This window comes from Phytophthora sojae (genome assembly GCF_000149755.1).
Source record: "Phytophthora sojae unplaced genomic scaffold PHYSOscaffold_1, whole genome shotgun sequence".
Classification (NCBI taxonomy): Eukaryota; Oomycota; class Peronosporomycetes; order Peronosporales; family Peronosporaceae; genus Phytophthora; species Phytophthora sojae.
Genome location: NW_009258115.1, coordinates 12,851,019 through 12,872,597, shown reverse-complemented (window position 1 = coordinate 12,872,597; position 21,579 = coordinate 12,851,019). Strand labels below are relative to the sequence as shown.

At 54.0% G+C, this 21,579-nt stretch overlaps 10 protein-coding genes across 10 annotated transcripts; 7 read left to right on the top strand and 3 right to left on the bottom strand.

Annotated features, from left to right (window-relative positions):
- Positions 1-875: 875 nt before the first annotated feature.
- PHYSODRAFT_295360 (hypothetical protein) lies at positions 876-1,466 on the top strand (the record flags this gene model as incomplete). Its single annotated transcript, XM_009519594.1, has 1 exon — positions 876-1,466. The coding sequence occupies one exon, from the start codon at positions 876-878 to the stop codon at positions 1,464-1,466; it is 591 nt and encodes a 196-aa protein (XP_009517889.1).
- A 5,807-nt stretch (positions 1,467-7,273) lies between these two features.
- On the top strand, positions 7,274-7,924 carry PHYSODRAFT_378116 (hypothetical protein; the record flags this gene model as incomplete). The annotated part of the gene is made up of 2 exons (XM_009519593.1): positions 7,274-7,729; positions 7,760-7,924. Coding segments are annotated over 2 exons (621 nt in total), but the record flags the coding sequence as incomplete, so codon positions are not given.
- A 786-nt stretch (positions 7,925-8,710) lies between these two features.
- PHYSODRAFT_349568 (hypothetical protein) lies at positions 8,711-9,678 on the top strand. Its single transcript, XM_009519592.1, has 2 exons — positions 8,711-8,980; positions 9,054-9,678. Exons 1-2 carry the CDS (start codon positions 8,825-8,827, stop codon positions 9,522-9,524), a joined length of 627 nt encoding a protein of 208 aa, XP_009517887.1. The 5' UTR covers positions 8,711-8,824; the 3' UTR covers positions 9,525-9,678.
- A 197-nt stretch (positions 9,679-9,875) lies between these two features.
- PHYSODRAFT_310464 (hypothetical protein) lies at positions 9,876-11,386 on the top strand (the record flags this gene model as incomplete). The annotated part of the gene is made up of 6 exons (XM_009519591.1): positions 9,876-9,986; positions 10,059-10,146; positions 10,226-10,344; positions 10,414-10,518; positions 10,593-10,850; positions 10,913-11,386. 6 exons carry the CDS (start codon positions 9,876-9,878, stop codon positions 11,384-11,386), a joined length of 1,155 nt encoding a protein of 384 aa, XP_009517886.1.
- Positions 11,387-11,728: 342 nt separating this feature from the next.
- PHYSODRAFT_310462 (hypothetical protein) lies at positions 11,729-12,464 on the top strand (the record flags this gene model as incomplete). The annotated part of the gene is made up of 5 exons (XM_009519590.1): positions 11,729-11,761; positions 11,844-11,972; positions 12,028-12,100; positions 12,205-12,276; positions 12,349-12,464. 5 exons carry the CDS (start codon positions 11,729-11,731, stop codon positions 12,462-12,464), a joined length of 423 nt encoding a protein of 140 aa, XP_009517885.1.
- Positions 12,465-12,589: 125 nt separating this feature from the next.
- On the bottom strand, positions 12,590-14,060 carry PHYSODRAFT_264016 (hypothetical protein; the record flags this gene model as incomplete). The annotated part of the gene is made up of 2 exons (XM_009519589.1): positions 12,590-13,697; positions 13,774-14,060. 2 exons carry the CDS (start codon positions 14,058-14,060, stop codon positions 12,590-12,592), a joined length of 1,395 nt encoding a protein of 464 aa, XP_009517884.1.
- A 259-nt stretch (positions 14,061-14,319) lies between these two features.
- Positions 14,320-15,777, top strand: PHYSODRAFT_538565 (hypothetical protein). The gene is made up of 2 exons (XM_009519588.1): positions 14,320-14,623; positions 14,695-15,777. Exons 1-2 carry the CDS (start codon positions 14,462-14,464, stop codon positions 15,487-15,489), a joined length of 957 nt encoding a protein of 318 aa, XP_009517883.1. The 5' UTR covers positions 14,320-14,461; the 3' UTR covers positions 15,490-15,777.
- A 108-nt stretch (positions 15,778-15,885) lies between these two features.
- PHYSODRAFT_295355 (hypothetical protein) lies at positions 15,886-16,227 on the bottom strand (the record flags this gene model as incomplete). Its single annotated transcript, XM_009519587.1, has 1 exon — positions 15,886-16,227. The coding sequence occupies one exon, from the start codon at positions 16,225-16,227 to the stop codon at positions 15,886-15,888; it is 342 nt and encodes a 113-aa protein (XP_009517882.1).
- Positions 16,228-16,372: 145 nt separating this feature from the next.
- Positions 16,373-20,434, bottom strand: PHYSODRAFT_470742 (hypothetical protein; the record flags this gene model as incomplete). Its single annotated transcript, XM_009519586.1, has 2 exons — positions 16,373-18,924; positions 18,979-20,434. The coding sequence occupies 2 exons, from the start codon at positions 20,432-20,434 to the stop codon at positions 16,373-16,375; spliced, it is 4,008 nt and encodes a 1,335-aa protein (XP_009517881.1).
- Positions 20,427-20,801, top strand: PHYSODRAFT_471142 (hypothetical protein; the record flags this gene model as incomplete). The annotated part of the gene is made up of 1 exon (XM_009519585.1): positions 20,427-20,801. A coding segment is annotated over one exon (375 nt), but the record flags the coding sequence as incomplete, so codon positions are not given.
- Between the last annotated feature and the right edge of the window lie 778 nt (positions 20,802-21,579).

Here is a 21,579-nt window from a genome sequence, read left to right as displayed (position 1 = left end):
TAGTCGAGTACAGGAATGAAAGTGTGTACTTCAGTGTAAAATTGGTTGTGATTCTTGTTGTTTAAGTGTTGTTGTAGGGGAAAGCTTCTCAAGCGGTAAAACCCCCGTAGACTCTATCTGACTACTATGGCCGCAGCCATGAGAGCACAGCACGCATGCTGTCGCTCGTAACCCTCGAGTCACAAGCTAGTGTCTCTCGCAGTCAATGCCTTCAACCGTTACTCGCTACTCGTAGACATTCAACAAGTATTCTACCATACATCTTCATACATTGTTGTTGCAACCCAAGTGACACGGATTGACCTCAGTCGAATCTCTTAACATGTACATGTAGATATCGTATCTTAGAAATGACAGCCACATGTCTAAACTAACTTAGCCGATATGACGGCGACTCTGCTCGCTTGCTGCCCCGATACGGTCGATTCCTCACAGATTACATTGATTGACTGATCACCCTTCTTTATTGTCGCTGCTGCCTGGTTAGCTTATCGCCAAAAACTTGCTCTGAGCTCTAATGAATCGTTTGCGCTGCTATGCTGTAGTATAATTGCTGTACAACTGTCATTGCTGTTGTATTAAATGGCTCTTTAACCGATAATGCAACATAACAACTTATGTTGCATTATCTCAAACATCCGCAGGGGCAGTTCTTACGAACTGCGGATAAATAATTCCGCCGTGGTCCGGCCAATAGCTTCATATATCGATGGGTACACTGATCTTTTTTGTAAATGTTAAGTAAGAGCCTTCTCCTGAGTTTTGATTTTCGACGCTGAAGACGCAAGCGAGAGAGGAGGGAGGCAGGCGAGAATGGACACGCCTCAATCATTTTTCGATGCTGCTCGACGGGGGATCTTGAATACTTTCGCGGCATGGTAAAGAACGGCGCCAATGCCAGCGCCACTGACGGAGCCGGATACTCAGCGTTCGGCAGGGCCGTTGTTGAAGGGCATGTGGATGTCGTTCGATATCTAGCGGAAGAATGCAATGTGAACGCCAAAGCCAAATGCGGGGCGGATCTACTCGAACAAATCGCTGCTGGAGGGCATCTCGATTGTATCCAGTATCTTGTAGATGAATGGGGCGTCGACGTGAAGGACCGATCTACTAGTATGCGCATGCTGGAGGCCGCTGTCGGATCCATTGATGTCGTTCGGTATCTCGTTGGAGACTGCGGTATTAATGTGAGTGGCGACACTGCATATGCCGTACTAACAAAGGCCGGCGCCGAAGGACGTATCGATGTCACCCGCTATCTAGCTGGAGAGTGCGGGGCAGATGTGAACGCCCGAGACAGTCGTGGAATTACAGCTCTGATGGCGGCCGCGGGCCGAGGACAAATCAGTGTCGTTCGTCATCTGATGGGGAGTGCCGGGCTGATGTCCACGCAGCGACTGGGAACGGGTTCACAGCACTCATGGAAGCCGCAGCAGGAGGCCATATCGATGCCGTCCGCTATCTAGCTCAAGAATGCGAAATAAACGTAAACGTCAAAGATCTAGCTCCCTCATGATGGCCGCTGGGTAAGGACACCTCGATGTCGTCCGATTTCTAGCCGGAGAGTGTGGTGCGGATGTTCACACAGCGAATGCAAGCGGGACGACCGCGCTCATGAAAGCTGCTTCAGGGCAGCACATTGATGTCATTCGATATCTAGTAGCAGAACGCGGGGCGGACGTGAACGCCACGAACAACAGAGGCACCACGGCTCTGATGCAGGCCGCCACTAAAGGGCAGTTCGCACTCGTTCAGTTCCTTACTGAATATTGCGGAGCTGATGTCAACGCAATTGACGAGGATGGAGCCACCATACTAATGAAAGCCGTCGTTGAAGGACATACCGACGTCGTCTGGTATCTAGCTCGAGAACGCAAGGCGGATGTAAACGTAAGGGATGAAAGCGGGTCTTCAGCTCTATTAAAGGCCGCTACTGGAGGGCAGATCGACGTCATTCGGTGCCTAGCTGGAGAATGTGGGGCCGATGTAAATGAAACATCCGCATGTGGCCGTACATTACTGATGAAGGCCGCTGCCGAGAAGCTACTTGAAGTCTGTCGGTGTTTGGCTACAGAGTGTGGAGCTAACGTCGATGCCACTGATAAGTCCGGGTCTACGGCACTAATGCAAGCCGCTGGTAAAGGTGACACCACCCTTGTCCAATTCTTGGTCACTAAGTGTGGGGCTGATGTGAATGCTGCTGGTGAAAATGGAGAAACAGCTATTATACAGGCTGCAGTAGAGGGGATATTGTAAGGTTCTGGTTGTGCTTGTTGTGTTGCGAGTAAAATGGAAACTGAATTGATGTCTTTCTCTGTTTGCTGCTATCCATCTACCCGAGGGCACCCTCATGGCGCTCGGTCCTAAACATGAAGTGGTTGGCTGAGGCGTGCCGGAGCAGGAGCTTGCGCAACCGGTGAGTATGCAGACGACGACTTGGGCTCTGCGTGCGGACTCAACTGATGATGTGGTTGTGTTCTGCTCTTGCACGTGCAGATCATTACACTCCCCCCGACTTGAGCGAGTCCCGGCACCTTGAACGTTGAAGTCGCCGAAGTTGAAGTTGCTAGTACCGTAGACCCTCGATGTAAGGAACAGTACCGTGAAAATTCTGTTCAAGAGAATTCCACTAGGCCCGTGCCACTCTATTGCGTTGGCGAAGGGCTTTTAGCAGCGCTTGCCAGTGGCTGACGTGTTTGATGTCGCGCTCGCGTTCCCACGTGTTCTCATGGTGAGGGAGCCCGTGCCACTTGACCAAGTACTCAGGTTGGCGGTTGAAGATGCGCTTCTTGATCAGAGCTTCGACAACGCGTAGTGGCTCGACATCGTCGTCGAAAATCACGGGAGTCGACTTCGGGATCACACGGCCGACGAAGCGATCAGGGTTGCTGTTGTATACCTTGAGCTTGTCGATGTTGAAGCGTGGGCTGATGTGCTTCAAGTTGGCCGGTAGATCCAGCAGCGCGACGTTGCCGTGAAGTTCCAGGATCGGGTACGGGCCGATGAATCGCGGGATGAACTTCCGTGAGCGAAGCGTCGTTTCCGCGGTGGCGTGCGAGATGTTCAGGTCCTGCGTCGACAGCAAGGCTAGATCACCGACCTTGAATGGGTTTGCTGCACGACGCCGGTCGTAGAACTTCTTTTGAGCCTCTTGCGCATCCAACAGATTCTTCCGAGCACGTTCGATCACCTCTTGACGATGCTGAACAAATCGAGACGCGTACTCCACACGAGACCTCGCCACCGGCTGATCGCTCTCCACACTACCCAATGGGTTCTTAGGGTGACGACCGGTGTCGACGAAGAAGGGCGACAGCTTCGACGAGCTGGACACCAGTGTTGCGTGCGCATACTCAATCATGGGCAGGTGCTCATTCCAGTCGTTGCCATGGTACGAAACAGAGCATCGCAACGAGTCCTCGAGAGTCCGATTCTGACGCTCAATTTGGCCATCGGCCTGCGCTCGGTGGGCAGTCGTCATCGCTGTCTTGATCTTCATCAGCTGTGCCAGTGCTTTCCAGAACTTCGACGTGAACTTCGGGTCCCGGTCGGAGATGATGGTCGATGGGATACCATAGTACCGGATGACGTTGTTGAAGAACAGCTTGGCAATGTCTTCCGCAGTCGCCGTGGTGTGCGTCGGGATGTAGACTGGACGCTTTGACAACGTGTCCACCACGACCATGATCGCATCAAAGCCGTCGGACACAGGCAAATGCGTGATGAAGTCAGTCGAGACAACATCCCAACACGCAGCGGGCAACGGGATCGGCTGAAGCTTTCCTGCTCTTCGTCCGGTGCTTGACTTGTACCTCATGCATGACTCACAACTCTGAACGTAGGCTTTGATGTCCAGATCCATGCTCGGCCAGAAGTACCACTGTGCTGCAGCAAGCTGAGTGCGACGGATGCCTGGGTGCGCCATGATCGCCGCATCATGCGCGTTGTGAATGACATCGAGCCGAAGTTTCCGGTTGTTTGGCACACAGAGGCGGCGTAGGCTGTCGTTGCTCTTCAAATAGATCAACCCGTGAATGACTTCGTACTCTTCCGACGAGCGTCTGGACTTCCACAGTGGCTTGAAGACTGGATCTCTGCCGTATGCCTTCTGAAACGCCCGCTTCGTTTGGTTATCCAGCTGAAGTGAGCTGATCACCGTGCTGTCCTCCATTGACGCTGCGTTCAACCTCATGCGCCACTGTGTTGTGCCAACTCCGAGTGCGTTTGTGGCTGGCTGTTTGACGGCCAGCATCACAGCTTGATCTCGGGACGGTATGCTTTGGAGCTTCGCCGTAGCCATGGTACGTCGTGAGACCACGTCTCGAATGTTCGTGCATGTGGTAGACGTCAAACACGCCGTACACACTACAACCGGCTCGGGCTTGGACTCACAATCCTCCTGCCCCTCCCCCGGACTCGATGAAGCATCAGGGGGGGGCGACAACGCGTCCGCAACGACATTCAAAGCTCCTGGACGATGATGCAGAGTGAACTGGAAGGACGCAAAGAAGTCGAGCCAGCGGGCCAGGCGACCCGACAGGGGTGGATGCTGCAAAAACCACTTGCACGCCGAATTGTCCGTGTACACTTCAAACGAGAGTCCATGGAGGTAATGACGCCAACGTGTAAGCGCCTGCTTGATCGCAAAGAGCTCCTTCTCGTGAACAGGCCAGTTCAGCTCGTGAGGTCCCAGCTTCTTGCTGAAGAAAGCCACGGGGGGATCGTTGCCATCATGCATCTGAGAAAACACTCCACCAATGCACGCATGGCTGGCATCCGTTGTCACGATGAATGTTTTTTCAAAGTCCGGCAGACGAAGCACCGGAGCGTGCTGGAACGCGAGCTTAATGGCATTGAAAGCTTGGCGCTGGTGTTCGTTCCATACCCAAGCGACATCCTTCTTGACCAGAGAGCTCAGGGGCAGTACCAACGTCGCAAACTGGTGGATGAAGCGACGATAGTACCCGGCGAGGTCCAAGAAGCGTTGGAGGTCCTTGATGGTGCATGGCTCGGTCCACTCTGCGATGGCTCGAGTCTTGCGAGCGTCCACGTGCAACCCATCAGCAGAGATGGTGTGGCCAAGGAAGTCCACCGAGGCTTGTCCGAAGTCGCACTTGTCAGGACGGGCGTAAAGCTTGTTAGCGCGCAGGACTTCGCAGACTTGTCGTAAGTGCTCAACGTGGTCAGCCATCGATCGCGAGAAGATGCAGATGTCGTCAAGATAAACGACCACGAACAGTAGATGACTCAGCAGCTTGCGCATCAGGCGTGTCCACGTGCCTGGCATGCCGGCCAGACCCATGGGCTCCACGTTCCAATGATAGATCTCATGGTTCGTCCTGAATGCCGTGTACTGTTTTGACGTCGGAAACATGCGCATTTGGTGGTATCCACTCGCGAGGTCGAGAATAGAGAAGACCACATGCGATCGAAGAGTTGCTCGATGTGCGGTAGCGGGATCTTAGCCACATCCGAGGCGGCATTCACCAAGCGATAGCCGATGACCCATCGAATCGGCATGTGCCGGTTGTTCGAGTGCAACCACTCCAAGCGGGATGGGAACTTGCCTGTCGCGGGATCCTTTTTCGGCACGCCGAAGATGTTCGATACCCAGGGAGAGTCCGACACTTCGACCCAGTTCTTCTTCAAGCAGCTCTGCCACAAAGATGTCCAATGCTTCCTGCTCAACCTTCGAGAGGCGGAAGGGAGCTCGGTTGCTTGGCGTCGCCCCTGGTTTCAAGACCACTTCGTGCTCGATGGAGCGGCTTGGTGGTAATCCAGGTGGCAGCTCTACTGGAAAGACATCTGCGAACTCTTCAAGAACCGCTTGAAGCTGCAATGACACGGACTTCAGCTTGGGCGACGTCTTCACCGTGACATGATACAGTTCGACGTACTCGTCAGCCTTCACCTTCTTCTTGAACTCCGCAGCCGCAAGAACACAGCGGCGACGCGCCTGTACCATCGTCACCGTCGTCAAAGATGCGTGGTAAGGTCTGGTGTCCCAGCGCTGCTAGTGAGCTCGGTCCCAACGGCATACTGAAGTAGTCTGCCTGCACATGGTCATCGAGCTGCTGCCGCAGGTTCGGGGGAAGAGGGTGCTGAAGAAATTCCGGTTTCACTTCCACTGAAGCCACCGTCGGTCCCGCCACCTCAAGACTGCTGTTCACGCAACCGAAGTCATGTACTACACGCTGATTGGGAAGCTCATCACTCCGGTTTGCCAATTTACGATCGGGTTGAACTGTACTAACCACGGGTGACCGAGAATCACGTCTTACTTTGAAGATACCTCCCATTCAATGAGAGAAACATCGTTGAAGACTCTGCCATCAAAGCAGACAGTCTCCAAACATTGCTGTGCGGTACGCGCCGGGGTTGTCGTGCCATCAAAGCGCTCGGCCGCCTTGTTGGCCTCAACGTAGTGCTGCGCGAGGCCCGGACGCACAATGTTGCGCTCTGCACCACTGTCGATCAAGACTCGCACTGCTTGGCCGCTCATCGCTCCCTCGAACCTCAACAGTTCACGATTGGGCGACAACTTCGCGTCGAGAGACACCATGTTCAGCTGCAGACTGTCAATGACCTCGCAGTGGTCGTCGCGTTGTCTGCGTAGGCGTCGTCATCGTCGTCGGATGCGTCGTCGTCTTCAACAATGCGGCGAAACGAGCCCAGGTTTGCGCGGAAAGAACCGCGCCCTTGTGGAGGACGAGATGAGCCTCGGGGGTTGTTACGCGCTGGCCGCTTAGGACACGTAGCCAGGCGGTGTCCGGGCTCCTTGCAGTAGAAGCACAGATTACTTCGCAGACACTCTTCGCGAGAGACGAAGCGCGAACTCCCGATTTCCATTGGGGTCGGCTCCTCGACGTGATGTGACGACTGCTGAAGGCGTTGTGGACCTTGGCCTCCGCGGTTCACGTTGGTTTGACGCGATCCTACAGCGTGCGTGCGGTCGTACATGAGTGCAAACGAAATTGCGTCTGTCGTGTTCCTGAACTGGCGCAGCTTCACCTCTTGTTTGATCTCTACGACTAACCCCTGCTGGAAATGCATGACCTTGTCGATGTCGCTCATCTCCTCTACCTTGCCGATGATGTGCCGGAAGGCCGACACGTAATCTTTAAGACAGGTGAAGTTGTTCTGGCGCAGGCGTAGGAGCTGGTCACGCAGGTGCTCTTGCCGATCGGGTGTCGTGAACTCGCTGGTCAGCAGCTCCTCGAGTTTTTCGTCCTTGTCGTCCTGTGCTTCATTCATTCCTGCAGTAAGTACGACGAAGCGGTCAGAGCTGATGGCAGCATTTCTACGCGAAGTGGACATTTGGTTTGGATTTAGCCATCCTCACGTAGTTCGTCTCTTCGGTGCGTGCCATGTTGGGCGACCATTTTTTGTTTGTGAATACGCCACGAACGGGACGCTAGTCCGCTATCTGAGAAAACACCCCAATGATCTATGGCAAAAGTTGCATGAAACCGCGTTGGGTGTACAGTACCTGCATGCGCGTGGTGTTGTCCATGGTGATCTGAAAGGGAGTAATATCGTCATTGGGAGTGACAAGAAAGCGAAAGTGACCGATTTTGGTCTTAGCATCAACGCCGACGACGTCTCCGACCCGCGAATCTCCGGTGCGTCTCATTGGGTGGCGCCTGAGTGTTTTATCAGAAATGATTCACGGCCGACCTTCGCGTCAGACATCTATTCTTTGGGTATGTGTATTGTGGAAGCACTGCGTGTTGTGGAAGCTGGTGCCGACAGGGTGAAGGCGTGCCTACCTTGGGGCAGTCTGGGGAATACCGTGGTGAAGCAACACGTAAGGCAGGGCAAGTTGCCTTCTCCGTCGCCTCTGATCTGCCTGGGTAAGCAATGGGAACTAGTGCAACGAATGTGCGCCTTTGAACCGGAAAAGCGCCTGAAATTCTCAACGGTAGTTGATGAGCTGGAGAAGTTGGCGTATACTCGGACTAAAAGTCTCGCTAATACGGTTAGGCCCGTGGATATTAAAGCTATTCCAGCAGCGATTACAGCGATGCAGGCACTGTTGCAACAATTACAAGAGGGCACACGGAAGGGGGATTCGGTCATCCCGTTGTACGTTGCGATGTGGGATCAACTAGAGCAGGTGTACAATGAGATTGGCGGCCAAGTCAACTCTGAGGGTCGTACAACTTTCTGCTCACTGGTTGATGAGGCGGGCGAAAACACGAAGAGGCTGGAATATTTGACAGGCAGCTTAGTATCGTTTGCTGAGACGACACTGCGGTGCTACGCATTAAGAAGACGTCTGGACAAATTTTCCGAGGCGTATTTACTGATGCCACCTTGTCAGAAGCGAGCCTGCAGCAGTCCTGGAAGTAGCCCAGCCAAAAAATTGTGCCTGTAAAGCGTACTTAGTACAAACATAGGAATCCCTTCATTGACCGATGACTTTTTCAATGAGTAGTACGAGGTCCTCAGAAAAGTCGAGAATCTTGACCTCGAGACGAACGCAGGAGAGAATCGACTTCTCGTTGTGTCATACCGAGGCAAGCTACATCAAGAGCCATATGGCTACATTGAAGCTGCCCAGCCAATCAAAACGCCACAAGTTAGTGGTACACTGTACCTCTTTCGAGAGGGAGAGACTTTGTGTAAAGTTGGTGTCGCAGATCCCTTTCTCGCTCCTGGCAGCGGATTGTTGGGTTGTGTGACTGACTTCCTCTTTGTATCGGGCGAAGAGAGACTGGCACAAGGCGAGGGCGTAAGCAACGAGGCCAACACTGCCGAGGAGAAGCCGCTAAACTCCCTACTACAGCGCACACAGTACACAGCCCAGAGCCTAGCAGCGACCATGACGGAGGCCTTCATGGGATACAGCGAGGACTTCGAGCAGTGCCGCGACGACGCCATGTCTGACATCCGCGCCATCCCCAAGGCGCGCAGCCCCGGCGAGCGCAACGACCTCACGGAGCGCGCCCAGGGCAACATCTCGGAGGCCGAGCGCTACGTACGTGCACCATAATGTTGCCCGTATAACAATAATAATTATTATTATCTAATAATTAACTATTATATTGCAGATGCGCATTCTCGAGAGCGAGTCGCGCGCCGGCGACTCGCAGGACCGGCGGCGGATGCACCAGCAGCTGCGCACGTTCAAGTCGCAGCTGGACAAGCTCAAGGCCAACCTGGAGCGCTCCAAGCTCATGGACGGCAGCCAGCAGCGCCAGCAGGCCAGCGCGCCGCAGGACAACGTGGCGCGCTACCAGCAGCGCACGGACCGCATCGACGACCACCTGACGGACGCGCAGAACATCATCGCGCGCACGGAGGCCACGGCGCAGAACATCAACAACAACCTGGCCGACCAGCGCGAGCAGCTCATCAACGTGCGCACCAACGTGGACGCCACGCGCGAGGACACAGCAGAGGCCGGCATGCACCTAAAGAAGCTCAAGTGCAAGATGGCGTCGCAGATCGTCTTCCTCTACGTCGTCATCCTCGGCCTCATCGTCGTGATCATCTGGCAGGTCATCTCCAAGTTTACATAAGCCGAAGCTGCACATGGGGCGACGCCATGCTCTGCGTGGACGCTGGGACAATGGGGTTCAAATGGACGCGACTCGCTGCTGGGCTGGCGGAGATCACCCTGTACGACACATTTTTGCGTGTAACTAAGAACAAGGTGAATGCATTTATATCGAGAAGAAGCTGGGGTTTGTTCTGTTGCTTGGCATTGTTTAGGTTGTGGTGCTGCTTGGTAGTCATGCTCAGAGCGTGGTGATCGGCTTATCTTGAGGGTGCTTAATTTTAGGAGCTTGCAGGGAAACCGCCACGAAGTCCAAGTCGTCGTTTGCGCTTACCCTGGAGCTGAAGGAAAGCCTTCTAGTGCTTTTGTCATAATGGAGCACGAGACTCGACCCCCAATTCCAGTAGCCGCGGGTCGTCGGAAGATCGACAAAGTGCTGAAGAAGCCCACACCAAATCCGACGCTGATGCAGCTAGGACAGACAGTTGCAAGAGGCAGTATTCACTCACCTCCGTACCCGATGACCCCGACGGTCGTGGGCAGTAGCGGCAATCAGCACTCACGACGAGGAACGAGGAAGCGTGTGATATCGAACGACGCCCCACGGACGCTGGACGGCTTCCTTCTACTGGATTGGTGTCGAGGTTGGTAAACCACTCTTCCATTGGAGATATATGCCGATACTTATCGGCTGATGGTTTGCTTCGTGTTTGCTCTGAATAGTGGAATTCCCGGATGAAGTTGTTCAGGCAGTACTGAGCGACATGCACATTACGGACGTTGTGGCCGAAGATCTGCTCTTTTTCACAAACTTGACGCGACTAGACATGAGCGACAACGAGGTTCGAGCTGAACAGGTCGAGGAGTAAAGCTGAGCATGTTCTGATCATCGCTGCGTTTTCGGTATCTAGGCACCATTAGGACCGTTCGGTTGTTTACCAGCGCTGGTAGAGCTGGATTTTCAGTGCAACGCTTTGGAGGAAGTGTCCTTGAACAACGGGTTTCAGAACCTGGAGGTGAGGTGCATTCCTAGTTTGGTGGGCATTGGGCGATTAATTGTCCGCTAACATCGATGTGGGTTCTATCGCAGGTGCTGAATTTGGCTTTCAATTGTCTTGGGTCGAAAGACCTGGAGGAGCTGTCAAACTTACTGCGCATTCGTGAGCTTTATCTTGGCAGCAATCGCATTCGGTCGCTACCACCGATCATGGATCGCTTTTCACGGCTTGAGACACTATCTCTTGATAGCAATAATATCTCAGGGCAGGAAGTATTCTCGTTTCTCGCTATCATGCCGCGGCTACGAAACCTGAACCTGAGCTACAACAAGATTACCGGCTTTCCAGAGGTACGATTCGATCAAACCGAGCTGAATTTGCTGGGTTCTAACTCTACGATATTTTACAACAGAATGCATTGACGCTAGATGAAAAACGTGGTGCGGGATTTTACAATCTCATTTATCTCAATCTCGCGCACAACATGATTGCCGATGAAGAAGCTGTCGTCCACACGAGCGAGCTGCGCAACTTGCGGAAGCTTATTTTGTATGGCAATCCGCTGGCACATGCTGCTGTCACTTCATACGACCCCACCAAGTTGGCCTATGACCCGGTTCCGAGCCTCACGGCAATTTTAAACGAAAGACCAGCAGACCAAATCGCGATGACAATAGTCGTGGCGTATCCCGCAACAAAGAAGAAAAAGCTGCACTCCATGTCCTGTTACGAACATGTCGAAATTTACAAGATGATTCCAAACGAGGTGGTGCTCCAGTCGCCATTCCGCACTCGGACAACGGAATTTTTGCTGGGCTCTAATCCGGATGCCATTACGGATAAGGCATTGTTATCAAAACGACAGGTATGTGGAACAAGTTTCTAGCTGTCGATGGGGTGATGCCAAAGCTAACATTCGTTAAACACCCCTGTTTGCTGCTTGTGAAGGCCGACACTCCATCAACACCTACGAGGAGACGTACGCAGCAGTCTAAAGCTCACGGCTGCATACTGCAAACTCGATGTGTCTAATACCTTGTTTCGATTCAATGTAGAATTGAAGTACAACCCGAATGACTCCACTTTCCTGACGGGTGTAGGAATTGAAGACGTTTTGAATGGAGCTGGGTCATCAGCTGAGGTATTGCTTGTCGATTGACATATTCCTTTTAGGCGTTTAACCAACCGTCTTGTTGTGCTGTGTTAGCTTCCAGCAGTTCCAGCATGTATGATCACGCGATTGCTTGCAGCCGACTTACGAGTAAGTGGTGAAGTGTTGGCTACAGAAGTAAAATGCATTAGACTAACCTTGTTAACTTTTTTTTTCAAATTTTGTGCTGCAGGATCTTCCAACAATGAACACAAGGATGGCAGTCAACGCGCTGCGTTATCAGCTTGAACACCCACTCACATCCCACGATGACTCGGAGCTGTTCCCAGCCCATTCTCAGCAGCCAACGCAAACCTTCTTGGTAAGTTCTGGACAAATGTACTCTTGTAGTAAGGTTACTCATTGTATCAATGTAGCAACGGCAACGTCCTCGACGTCCACTGCCTTCCAGAAATGATCAACCAGCTTCTCCACCTCGGTATACCATGAGTATCCGTGGTGATCAGTACAAGCACAAAAGTATACTTTCCGACGGGGAGATGGGGTCTGGAGTGCTAGCACCACTAACGTTGCTCGCTTTACATTCATTGCAGGCTCCCAAGGAGTAGATGATGCACTGACCCAATTGAGCCACCAAGTCTCCAGCACGTGGGGAAATCGTCCGTGTACGTTCATGTACACCACAGCCTTGCAATTATTGTCAAGATCTGATAAACTTGATGTTGATATGTTTTCAGATGCTGCTGAGCAAGGGGTTGATAAAGCTCTGGACTCGCTCATTACTACGGCCAAAAAGCTCACCCTGACGTACAACCCGCTCCACCAAGGCTCTGGTCAGATAAGAAAAGCATAACGAAGTATGCAACGAGCAGTCGATCTCTATTATATACCAATGCCTCTGTCCTAGAAACGCCCCAGCAGCAGCCTCGAACAATTTTGGGAACCGCGGTGCGCTTGTGTGTTTGGCCGGATTCCCACTTATGTGGACTTGTAGTGGGTCAGTCGGTACAGCAACACACGCCCTCGGGCATTGCCGACCGCGAAGTAGCCGCTGTTCGGACTGAAGTCCATCGCCGACACGTAGTGCAGCGGCGTGTGTGCCGTCGGCCAGTTGGCGAAAACCGTGAGCGACGGCATGTGCACCATCTTCAGCGAGTCCTTGATATCCGACGAGGCCATCGCCAGAATCTCCGACGTGGAGTTGAACTTGAGGTGGTCAACCTGGGTGGTGAGGTGCATCAGCGCCTTGCGCGGCTTGGGCTTGGCAGTCATCCCATCGTTGTCGTAGATGTTGACAACACCGCTCTTGGATCCCGCAGCGTAGAACTTGCCGCCAGCAGCCAGGGCGTGGTTGCCCAAGCTGCCTTCATCATCGTGCACGAACACGCACCGCCGGGTGCGCATGTCCCACTTGTAAACCTGTCCGTCTGATCCTGTGCTGAGCAAGTAGCGGTCGTTCTCGCAGAACGCGGCCGACTGGGCGTGTCCGTTCATCTTGAGCGTTCCGATCGACTCGTACGACTTGGCCGACACCACATCCATGTAGCCGTTGCTTCCGATGAACACAATCGTCTCGCCGTCGTCCGACACCACAAACTTCTCGCGCTTCCGCTCCTTGCGTCCATAGAGTCCAGGGATCTTGGTGATCTTTCCAGCCTCGATGTCGTACGAGAAGAAGTACTGGCGAGGTCCCGTCAGCACCGCGCGCTGTCCACCCATCGTAAACTTGGCGTCCGTAATGGGCAGGTCCTTCACGAACACGTTCTCGATGTTGGCGTTGTTGCTGCCGTCCACCTGGAAGAGGTGCAGCGTCTTGTCCAGACCCGCCGTCAGCAGCAGCTGGCCGTTCTGGTGGAACTGCACCGACTGGATCACGGCATTGGACGGCGAGTGCTGGTTGGCGTCCTTCATGCGCACCATGTCCAGCGTCGTCTGCGGCAGCAGCTCGCCCGAGTCCTCGAGCATCTTGCCCGTGCTGCGGATGAGCTCGGCCTCCTCATTGTCGCTGTCGTCCGAGTCGGCCTGGCGGTCGCCCAAGAAGTTCTTCGGGTCAGCCCACGACACGGAACCGAGCGATCCATTGCGGCTATAGGAAAAATAATAAGTATTATTAAGTAAACAAATTGACACATCATTATAAACAAGTATTGCAGGCAACGTACAAGTTCTTGAGGCGGCGGTGCAGCTCCTTGCCGTCCACGACGTCGTCGTTCTCCGTCTTGCGGAGCTTGCGCAGGTGCGAGTGGTCCTCGAGACTCACTTCGACGTCGTCGTCGTCATCGTCCACCCACGCGGCCTTGAGCTTGGGGCCCTGCTGCTCCTGCTTGTTGGCCTTGGCTCTGGCCTTGCGCTTGTTCTTCTTGGACTGCTGCGGCTTGGTCTGGAAGACCTCCTCGGCCAGCAGCTTCTCCGTCTCGGAGACGGGGACGGCGGGAGCGCGCTTGCCCATGCTTGTCTAATGTACTGGAAGTGCCGCACCAAGAGTTTCTATGGTGGCGCTACGCACCAGTCAAAACGCTAATAGTGGGCTGAAGTAACATGGTGTGGCCCACACAGGTAACCATGTGGCCCACATCATGTTACTTCTCGCCATGGGAGGGGCGACATCTAAATTGCATACTGAAACCAAGTCACTTCATGCGATCTGGAACCCCCCCACAGGCAGGCGACTGGCCCCCTGTTTTTCTCATTATTGAAAACGACACACAGGAGAACGACGTCGTAACGTGCACGAGGCCCATCTCAGCGCGTGTCGCGACGAACAGACAGATCTCAGCCGAGCAAGCAGCCACAGACGCAGGTCTGTGTCTTGTCGAAGAACTCCCACAGAGAAACCCTCCCAGAGAGACGATGCCGTGCCCCGCAGAAGTCAGCGTCGAACCCGCCACCCTACACACCGAGAAGCGGTTGGACTCGCCTCGTGCCTTCTGCACGTCGCCGTCCTCCATCTCGGACGTGGACTTCAGCCGCAGCTGCAACACGGACAAGCAGACGTCTTCCTCCAGCGACAAGGTGGGTTATTTCAGCCATGTAGGGAGAGTGATGGTCATGGTCTAATGGGTATTATTGTGTTATTTACACAGACTCGTAGCGACGCGGAATCAGGTGATGAACAGGAGCAGGCTCAGGACGGTATGCGTGCCCTGCGTGCGGCCTCGGGTTCCGTTGATATTAATGAGGCTCTTGCGCATCCTGTGAGCAGCTCCCAGTCGCTCAAGCGCAAAGCCGACGAAGAGGCAGACGGGGAGCAGCACCACGTGATCAAGAAGAGCAAGACGGAGCTCACACCCGCCGAGGCCGACAGCGACTACCTCCCCACTGACATTGAGGAGGACGAGGAGCCGTACCAGCCTGAGGTGTCTCGTGATGGTGGCTATGCTGATGAGGCCTATGCCTCTGGGTGTGTTGCAATGGATTCCGCTGCTGATGTTGAATGTAGCAGCGAGTCGCCGCGCCGCCGCAGCCGCCGCACGCTCTACATTGAGTACTGGAGTCGGACCGACGAGTGCAAGGAGCGCAAGTGGGACCACCTTGACGAGATCACCGAGAAGTACGGCACTGCTGAGGAACATATCTTTGCCACCACTCTGAAGGGCAGGACTGCGTTCCTGGAGCCCAACATGTTTCCCTATGACACCCCTGCAGGCATCGAGCACTGGACGTTGTGGCACGTCAAGGACCTGAACCACGAGCAGGTGAAGCAGTACGTGGAGAACTGGATCGATGCCAACGCGCCCCATGTGGAGAGGTGGAACTACGATGACAACCCGGAGCGTTCCATCGATATTTTTCACGTGCACGTGTACTTTCAGGTGGCTGAGGGTCTCACGGTGCTGCAAGACCGCAAGGTGGAGGATCTGGTGCACGAACTGGACTGACTGCATCCGCTCTCATGTGCCTACAGGGTTTAGGTCGCTCGCGTCCGCGCGTCCCTACACCCTTCTCCTGCTCAAGTCCGTAAGTTATATCCAGGTGGTGTGGCGCTCCCTCGCAAGCCGAAGGTCATTATTTATGCTGGTGCGAACAGTTGATGCTGTTCAAGCCGAGCGAGGCAAGACGCGGTGGGAGTGCCACCACCTCATCCATGTGCGACAGAGGTCGTGTGTAGCCGCGAGCATTGCAGCTTCGAGTATGTCATCGCGAATACACGTTTGCTTTACCATAATAATCTTCCGTGTTACACTAATGCAAAATACATGCACTTGACACTAACTAAGGGTACGAACCAGTACGTGTTCCTCTTCATTTACACTGTATTGAGCTACTTGCGCTGTTCACGCCATCACCTGTCGAGTTGACAGACCGGTAGATATTTGAAAAAAAAAGCAAAGGTAGCCAACGTGCAAAGTGTACGTTACACCAGACTTAATCTTGCGGTTTGTTCTGAATGAAATGGGAGCGTTTGTGATCCGGCCGATGCTTTCCCAAGATACCCCAAACTTGACGAACTTGTTCACCACGGCCATGAGGTTTCCGTGATCATCTGGGTATAACCCACCGTCACGGTGGCCATACAGTCCCTCCTTCTTTGCGGTAGCTACCCACTCCTCGACCTCCTTGCGTATGAGGGGCCTGCGCGCCCGCTTGTTCATCTTGTCCATGTCTGCTGTCTCCATCTTTTCCAGAAATGGCGCTGCTCGAGGAGCCCGACTTGACGGCTACGAGCCATTCAAACGAGGAAAAGAGAATCAGCCCCGAAAGCCGTATTCCCATTTACTTTAAGTACACCGGTTGACTAACTAACATGCAAATTTCGTTTCGTTACACCCAAATTGATCGATCTTGCTGCTTGCGTAAAGTTCCAACCGAATTGGCCATCGCAGTAGACGTAGCAGCAGTTGCTGTGGCGGTCGCAACAGCAGTATTTGCAGCAATAGCAACTGAAGCCCGTTGGCTCGAAGTCAACGAGTCATCCAACGCCATGAGCACTTCCTGCATGGACGGACGCTCGGCGGGGGAGTCGTGAAAGCAGTTCTGCATCAGCGTCTGCAAGGAGGTTGGAAGCTCCTTCGGCACTGGGAGACGCTCACCACGCAGGACGTGCATCATGGCCTCGACAGGGGTCAGAGCTGCATACGGAGCAGAGCTCGTGTAGGTTTCCCACATCAATACACCAAACATGTACACGTCCGAGTCGTACGAGAATGCGTGCGGTGGCTGCAACGACTCCGGCGCCATGTACTTCACAGGGCCCACAGCGTCCTTCATGAGCATTCCAGCAGTTTCAGACTTCACGCGGCGACAAAGACCGAAGTCGCAGATTCGAACGTGCTTGCCTTGATCCACGAGGCAGTTGCGCGCAGCGAGGTCGCGGTGGATGAAGCCACCTTCGTGGATATTGAGCAGTCCAGCAGCAGCGTCCTTGAGCATCCCAGTACGTTCGTCAATGGTCAGCTTAGACTTGTCCGATCCACGCAGATTATCTTCCAGGCTGCCGTACGGAAGATACTTCGTCACTAATGCCAGCGGGAACTTCGTATCTGTTGATGCTCCCACAAAGGGAACAATGCACGGGTGATGACCAAACATATTCAGCATCGCGGCCTCGTGCTGGAATTCGCGCACGATCTGGGAGGTCGTCTCACCAAACTCGCTAGCTCGAATCGTTTTCACAACCACATCCTGACCATCCAGTGATGCGCGGTACGCGTCGCCAAAGTATCCTTGACCGACCAGCTCCTTCATCTCCAGAGACCGGAACGGGATTTCGCGATACGTCTGCTCCATCACATCCATCCAGCCCTCGAGAACATTAGCTTCCAACTCGCTCGGGTCCATTGCGCGGGAACCCACCAACACAAACGAGTTCAACACAGCGACGGAAGATCCGACCGTGATGCGAGCCTTGAACAACACGCGCCCAAAAGCTGCACCTTCCGTACACACGACGTCATAATCGACGTTGGAGATCTCTCCTTCCCATGCGAAACCTTGAGTGGCACCGTTCAATACCTGGAAACCATTCGGCACTTCCAAGGTCACGTGCACCAGTGCACCACGACGAACATCCAGCTTCGTTTCAAGCGAGAGCTTCCGGGATTCAGGGCGGTCACTCCGGGCTATCTCTTGCATTTCAGCGCGCTGGTTCAATAGAAATGCCCAAACCGTGAACTGGAACGGTTTTGGAGAAGGGCAGATGCTCGGTGGTGCAAAAGCACTGAAGTTTACGCGGTCTCGATGGCCAGGCACTCCTTTAAACTCGGACTTCGCATCCAAACCACCTTCTTCCGCTGCTAGTATCGAGGCAGAGCTGCGAGGCGGGGGAACAGCGGCCATCTGAATCGAACGGTACACGTGCTCGAACTTGTCCGTTGGGAATTCCGCATCATGGATGCTGTTTGTAGGGGATAAGACGTCGTAGTCGTGATCAATGTCCCCAAACGACTCGCGCCCAATGCCGCTTCTAGGCGAGCCAACCGGCGAAAAGCTGTCGTAGTCGGGCTGTTCCGATGGACCTCGATAAATTGGACTTGGATCCAGCGCGGTAATGTACTGCGGGGGGCTGCCTGTGTAGCTGAGCGGCGCGTATGCTCGCATGTTGGTCACGTCGTCTTCTTCATAGGAACGCGTAATATTTCCGTATCCTCGAATCTCCATATCGCTAATGTCGTGGGCAGAGGCGGCTTGGGACACCGGCGCAATACTCACGGGTCGTTTATCCTCTCGTTCATCGTCTGCGATCCTGTCTGGACGGTCAGAAACATCGCTTGTAGACCGAACTTGGTGGTCGGACAGAGTGCTTGGTCGGCCCCGAGCACGAGACGACAACGCCCGTTTCCGCGGATCTCCACTGGGTTGCGTCAGAGGCGCACGCCTTGCTTGAGCAGGTGCAGCAGGAGCCATTGTAGGAACCACAGGTACTGGAGAAGCCATTGGAGCTGGAGTCGGAGTTATCGTATGACGAGAAGCACTTCCTTCTGCGTCTTCCGATGAGGACAAGCGCCTCCGAGCCGAATCCTGCCTAGTCTCCGGCACATGAAATGCTTCGTCAGCCGCTTGCTCAATTTCTCGTGCGTATCTGTCACGTTCTTTAGCTTCAATATACCTTTCCATGAGATCATTGGTATCTTCTTGGCGTTCGCTCATCTTTTCGCGTGCAGCGCGGAGTTTCAGCTCATACTTTTGCATTTTCCTTTCATAGCGTCTCTGCTTCCACTCGGCATGCTTTTGACGGAACCCACCGGATTTTGGTCCCTTTACCTCTTTCTCGCCATCGCGATAAATGTGTTGTTGTGCTTCTTCTCTATCGCGCATTTCAGTTAAGCGGCGATGAGCATTCTGCCGATCACGTATCAAATCGCGGGTCGTATAGCCTTCACCTCCATTGTCCTCCAGCCACGGAGTTCTGTCTTCGTCGTCATCTTCACTGGAGTCTGAGTCGCTTCGAGTTAAACCTCCACGCCAAGAATCCTGTCGAGAATGCTGACCAGGCGGTTCGGACATGCTTTTCTGGAATGAATCATGACGGTGATGGCCATGACTTCCTTCGTCGAGCAAGGTTGATCGTTCCCATTGTCCATCGTCACTGCCCCAGCGCGGGCGTTGAGAAGGAAGAGGTGGTGCGGACGGAGTCAAATCGAGCGCCTCATACATACTTTTGTGCGCTGGCTCCTTCACGAGAGTATCATCTTCATCATCCCCGACTCTCGCTGCAACAGGGACGGCAACAGCGTACACATCATCAAAGCTGTTTCGACGACGCATTCCCCTTCTGCCTTTACCTCGAGACATTTTCCTCCTCAGGTCCATGCCAGGCCAGCGCCAATCTTGCCATCCAGGCCAATTCTGAAGCCAACGCTCGCGCCAATCAGCACCCCAAGGTGGGAACGCTCCATTGAACGACGGAAATGGTGGTGGTCCGCGCATATCGGGCCGCATTTGGTCGAGACGCGGGCCACCTCGTCCACCACCTCGACACCATCCAAATCCTCCTCGATCAGAACTGCTTCCCCTCCCTCCTCCACGTCCCCAACCCCCACGAAGCCCACTATTACTCTCATCACGGTCTTCTCCCCTGTCGGACTTGCCTTTAGAACCCCTGATAACAACCTTGCAGCAGCCCATCTCCACTTCCCGGCCTTGATCTCGAGTATCAACATCATTTCGAAACGCACGCTCCACATCAGGCATCGGAGGCATCGGAGGCGCCATCCTCGGCGGCACGTAGGGGTACTCCGCTCCATCAAAACTCGCTGGTTGCTTCTTCATCTCCCACCTCCCCACTCTGCTCCGCGCAACACTCGACTCACTATTACTCCGTCCATCGCGGTACAAATTCCGGGCCACCGCTTCCGCCGACGGCTTCTGCTGCTTCACCCCCATAGTTCCATAATCTTTTCCTCCCTTCGATATAATGTGTCTCTCCTGTCCTCGTCTTGCATCTCCTAATGGCTCACGATATGGTCCTTCCTGCTCTCTCGCCTCCTCCCTCTCACCACTTGAGAACAACACACCCGACACGATCTTCGACACGAACAGCAGTCCTCGAGCCGACGTGACTCCGATCTGATGGGCCAGGAAGGCGAACGCCAGCGCCGTCAGCACCTGAGTCGCTGTAGTGCCCGACACCACGAGACTCATGTCCGACAGCCCCGCGTCCTTGGGCAACACTTGGGCAACACTCACCACCCACGTGACCAGCGGCACGATACTGAACACGAGGTTGAGGATCCACTTGAACACGAGGAAGTAGAGCATAGACAGCAGCATGGCGGGCAGCGTCACCTCCCCCAACATTGGCTCGGGGCCTTGTTGACTGGCTACACGTCTCCTAATTGAGGGTGCGAGCTCCCCTTCCTCCGCTACAAGCGAGTTAATAGCCATCTCCGCCCTCCACAGGATGCGCGTGAGCTTGCGAGCAAACTGCGACGACCCCACGAGCAGGCAGCCGACGACCAGCAGCAGCGCGGAGCCCGTGACGACGAAGAAGCCGCTCAAGACGAGCGCGAAGGCCAGCGACGCCACGTGGAAGCTCAGAGTGCGCAGGACGGAGGCCGCGACGCCCCGGCGGTGCGGCATCTCCCGCGCCTTCGAGCGCGCCTCGGCGTGGACGCGGGAGGGCGTGGGGCAGGACACGGTAGAGCGAAGCGCTAGGCGGCGAGGTAGCTCCGCCGCTTCCTTTCGAAAATATGACGAGCGAAGTTTTTTGTTGAGTGTAAAACTTTGGTTGTGTCAGCAAGTATACAAATGATAGGATAAGAAGGCGGGAATGGATACCCTGTGGAAAGAGATGAGGTGGTTAGGCAGTCTTCGCTTGGGTTTTGTATTGAAGGGGCTGTGAGAGTTGGTAGAGGATGCCACTCCGTTTCAAAAAGAAAGCATGATTCACCGTGAAGGTTGTTTCAGAAAGATAGCACGAAAAAAGACTTGGTTTGAGTATGGGAACATCTTCAAATCACGGATGACTTGTACTTTCTTGTGCATTTCCGAAGAGAAAAGCCTACTAGCCATACGATATTCAAGTGTACAAAGGTCAATTCTAAACGGTTCGGGTAAACTAGCACATCAATTGAAAGAGGAGAATTCAGCAGTTCAAGTGGTGCAATTTTTACGCGAAAACGTTGAAAATTGATTTGGAGGGCGCATTTTGACGCCAATCGTGCTTTCATTTTGAAACGGAGTGGCACATTCATTCCTGCTGGACATCAAGATGAAATGAATAGTTTGTTACGTGGCAAAAGGGCAACTTGCACTGCACATACGGTATGCAGCGGTATGCAGCAGGCAAACGCACCAACTATTATACTTACTGCCCGCTATGCTACAAGCGTCGGCATCACAGTTTGTAAAGCCATTCGGTCGGCAGGCTCGTGTGGTTTATAGGACTAGACACGACAGTTAGGATGGCTGTCGTCTCCCAGACACCAGTTGCTGAGAACGCACGAGCATTAAAAGTATACACAAACCCAGGGCGCCGACCGCGACGATGCTGCATCTCGTGCGGCTCATACAGAGCTTGCAGCCGAGCG